The sequence below is a fragment of the Galeopterus variegatus genome, unplaced genomic scaffold (assembly GCF_000696425.1).
Source record: "Galeopterus variegatus unplaced genomic scaffold, G_variegatus-3.0.2 Scaffold892, whole genome shotgun sequence".
In the NCBI taxonomy this organism is placed as follows: domain Eukaryota; kingdom Metazoa; phylum Chordata; class Mammalia; order Dermoptera; family Cynocephalidae; genus Galeopterus; species Galeopterus variegatus.
Genome location: NW_007727003.1, coordinates 143,703 through 147,896, shown reverse-complemented (window position 1 = coordinate 147,896; position 4,194 = coordinate 143,703). Strand labels below are relative to the sequence as shown.

The following is a 4,194-nucleotide window of genomic DNA, read 5'->3' as shown; positions in this document are numbered from 1 at the left end:
GCGCGCCCGCCCCTCCTGCGTCCCCTCAGGACTCCCGCCCACCGCGCGCGCGCGCGCCCCGCTCCCTAGGGGAGCCGCCCTTCGACCCCTGGCGGTTCCCTCCTCGCCCTCCTCTCTTCGTTCCTCTGGGTCACCGAAGCGCCCGTGTTTTGCACCTTGGTGGCCCCCTGGAATCCCCGCTTAGCCGAGCCAGCCCTCGGGGGATCCGGCCGCCGGCCCCGGCCTCCGAGCTCAGTCCGCTTCTGGCCAGCGCTCCTCTCCCCCGGCCCGCGTGGCCGCGTCCCAGTCGCGGGGCTTGACCGCCGTGGAGCCCACACCTCACTCGGCCTGCGGCCCCGCGAGGGCCGGCCTCCTGGGCCTCCACGCTGCACCTGGGCCCGCCCGGGGGAGGCAGGTTCCGCAGAACGGGGGTAGCAGAAGGCGGAGGCAGGCGAGGAGGGAGGACGAAGAGGTGCCCCGGACCGAGGCCCCGAGCATTGTCAAGGGAGGGAGTGGCAGGCCAGGCAGGCGCCCTGGGCAAGAGGCAAGCCTGATGCAGCATCCTGAGCTCATTTGAGGTTAGAGGACCGCCACGACCCGGGGAGGCGGGTGTCTAAGTTAGTTCCTGCTGGGATGAGAAGCCCAACGGAGTAATGGGTGCTGATGGATTTCGCCCCTGGAATCTGAACGAAATGGGTCATTAAAGGCGTTCAGGGACCCCGCTTATGTAGTGAAAATAGTTCACAGTAATTTTCGTAGCCTGTACTTCAACCACTGTGAAGAATCAAGGATTAATTTTCTGGTTTGGATTAGCGAGGTCAGCCTGGTCTTTACAGTACACTGAGATTTTCTGTTGGTGGGAAAATAAGAGGAAAAATGGAAAAGGAAATTCACCACGTCTAATTTGTGTGGTCAGAAAGTCTGACTCTGTCTTGGGAGGGATGGTATCAGGATCTGTACCTACATTCTCTACTTAATATTTTACCACTGCTCTCGTGGTAGGGAATTTGCCATGCTCTAGTTGTTAAGCAGGGAGAACATTCGTTCTGCGACTTGTACTTCTGTTGCTTGTTTTGGGCCCAGAGATAACTTACATTTATCCCCTTTGAATTTATTAAAGTGTTTCTCGAAATTGTTATGGTCACTTTGAACACAATTTCTGTTCCCAGAAATTTTAGCAACTCCAGTATACCAACCCTAGACTTAAAAAAAAATCTGTTGCCTATTGCATCATTCAAATGATTTACGAAGGAGGAACTATTGTCTAGACAACTCCTTACCCATCCAAAGTTAGCCAATTCAATTTGAAGTAAGAGTGACTTGTGGTCGTTACTTACCACCACTCCCAGCCATGAGGTTCTCTAAGCAGAGACTAGGTCTTACCCAATTTATATTCCTAGCAACTACCATAGTGCCTTGTAAATAGTGGGAACTCAGTATATATTTGTTGAATTGGATTCCCTAACAAGTGTTTTTTGCATTTCTATCTGCTGTGAAGCATCAACATTTCCCTTTTTCCCCCCCAGGAAGGGAAAAACATGAGATTTACAAGACTATCATATATTTTATCTAAAAGCATAAAATATTTTTTATTCAAAATTATTGTCCTTGAAATGACCTATATCAGAGGCCAGATCCATATGTTAACATTTCCTCTTTTTGGGACCAGAATCCTACTGGGATTCCTGGGATGAGGAGTAAAGGGATGCTGAGCTCATGGTACGGCACATTACTCAGTTATTCCACAAGGTTTCCATCCCTGCTCTTCTGTGTACAACAAGCACTCATGTTCTTTACTGTCCTTTCGTCTTCCACTTCACCTGCAGGTCAGTGCTGGGCACTGCTGGTAGTAATATATGCTGTAAGAGGTAAAACTGGGCAAACATGTAAAATACTATGTCACAAAACTCCAGAACATTAATTTGTGTGACAGTCACCTCATTATTTTACATATATTTTTTGAACTGATGAGTAGGGTAGCAGTACAGTATAATCAATCATTCATATATTTAAAAGAATGAGACTGCTGCTGCACGGGTAGCTCATAGAAAGGTAAAGACTATTTTTAAAGACCAAATGTTTCATCCACTTCTATGTCTGATTTAGAAAGTGATTTATTCCTACTTTTGCAAGAATTAGTACTGAAATTAATATTAATGGCAAGGAAGACCAGAGCAGCAGATGGTCCTGTGATGAATGGTCACAAGCTTCTCTCTGCTATGAAGTATCTCTTCTTCAGAAATGACTATTTCCATTCCTTTCATGTGTTTGCCTTGTCGGAGGACTCTGATTATGAGCTTCTTAGGATAGCCTTTACTTTATATTTGAGGCCTGGAGAAGTTTGTTCAAGCTCGCATAGCTAGTTAGTGGCAGAGATGAGCCTAAAATCTTGGACCATTTCCAAAAACCATTATTTGCTCTACTATATCACACTGTGAAACTCTTATGTTGATCACTCTGAGTAATCATAAATACTAGATTTCTAACAGCAGCCTATTTGCTTCTGATTGCCGACTAGTTCACTTCAATTCACATTTATTTTAACTGAAAACCACTGCCTTCTCATGGCTGGTCTATTGTCTATAGGAAATGAGTTGGTGGGCACATTCCAGCCCTGTTGAACAGCAGAACCCATCACAACAAATCAATGTCAAAAATGGCATTTCAGGAGGAACACATGCCATTTATTTAGTACCCCCAACAGAGTAGCTCAAAGTGATTTGAAAATGTCTCATTAATCCTCATGACACCCCTGTGGGATAATAATAATATTATTATAACATTTAAGTGTAGGACTGTGGCAAAGCCAACAGCTTCTCTGAGCATGTGCAGGATATTCTTATACCAGTACTTCAGTCTTCAATATTAGAGTCAAAGTAAAACGATCAGCTTTGCAAACAGCAATGGTAAATCTCAGTGTTTGGCCTTTCTATGTTGCTGTAGGCATATCTTGGGTTTCTTACTGACTACAGCAGTACTAGAAATAGCTCACCAGTTGATTGCCAGATGGTAAGCAGCATCTTGGATTATTCCAGAAATGTTTAAGAATAGGACAAGGCAGGCCTGAAGATCCTAATCCACAATTATAGATAAACAAATGAAGAAAGAACACCTACTATGTGCAAGGCATTGTTCTAGGTATTGTGGGGGTATAAAGTTTAAACATAAACCTTGCCCTCAATAGGCTTACATAGAATTGAGAAAATAGGATATAAATCCATGAAAATTTTTGCAATGTTATTAGTTAACAAGACAGTAGTATCAAATGTCACAAGACTCCCTGTGACTATTGTCTATTCTAGCCAAGCTGTCTGCCTTGCTGTTTCTCAGTTATACCAAGTTAATTCCTATCTCAGAATTTTCGCACTTGTTCTTCCCTCCGCCTGAAACATTCTTCCTCCAGATTTTCACATGGCTGTCTCCATCACTTTAGGTCTACATTAAAAATGTCACTTCATCAAAGATAGCTTCCCTGACCACAACCACCTGATTTCAAATAGTTTTCCTTCCCCTTCCCCCCTTGGAAACTTTCTAGTCTCTTACCTGCTTTATTTTTCCTCATTGCATTTATTAACTTGAAATTATATTTTATATTTATTTGGTTACTTGCTTATTGACTGTCTCCTGCACTAAAACATAAATTCCCCCATGGCAAGGTTTTGACTTTTTTATTTCTGTATGCCCCAAATCTAGAACAGTATCTGGCATATAGAGATGCTTAATCAACACATGTTGAATGGAGGAAAGAAAAGGCACAGAATGAACATACAAGGCGCATATATATATATATATATATATATATATATATATATATATATAGTTTTGTGTGTGTGTGTGTGTGTGTGTGTGTGTGTGTGAAAATGTAAGTCAGCTTTTATTTAGGTATACTAGTGACCTGAGAGAGGTGTTAGGCCAACCCATCTCTCCAGTAAACCTGAAGGAGAATGGCCAGGCTAAAGTCATTTCCAAGACTCAGATTTACTGAGGGTTTTTTAAAAAAAATTATTTATTTATTATTATTATTATTTTTATACATTCTAAGATGTTGCGGCCGAGCAGTGGGAGGGGGAGGAGGGGGTGAGGGGGATTTAGTTGGGGTCGCGACTTTTTGTCCTTCTAAAGCTTAACTGTCTTTTATTCAGCAGAACATGAAATTGGAATGAAGATTAGAAATCAGAATTTGAACATTTTAAAAAAATAATTCTAGTAAAGATC

The 4,194-nt window shown here is 42.9% G+C and overlaps 1 protein-coding gene across 1 annotated transcript in view; it reads right to left on the bottom strand.

The window, feature by feature from the left end:
* The window catches only part of KCNA3 (potassium voltage-gated channel, shaker-related subfamily, member 3), a 19,457-nt gene extending 18,916 nt beyond the window's left edge, over window positions 1-541 (bottom strand). The window contains exon 1 of the mRNA XM_008573252.1: window positions 323-541. Within this exon, the coding sequence (XP_008571474.1) occupies window positions 323-541 (219 nt within the window). The remainder of the gene's footprint in view (window positions 1-322) is intronic.
* Between the last annotated feature and the right edge of the window lie 3,653 nt (window positions 542-4,194).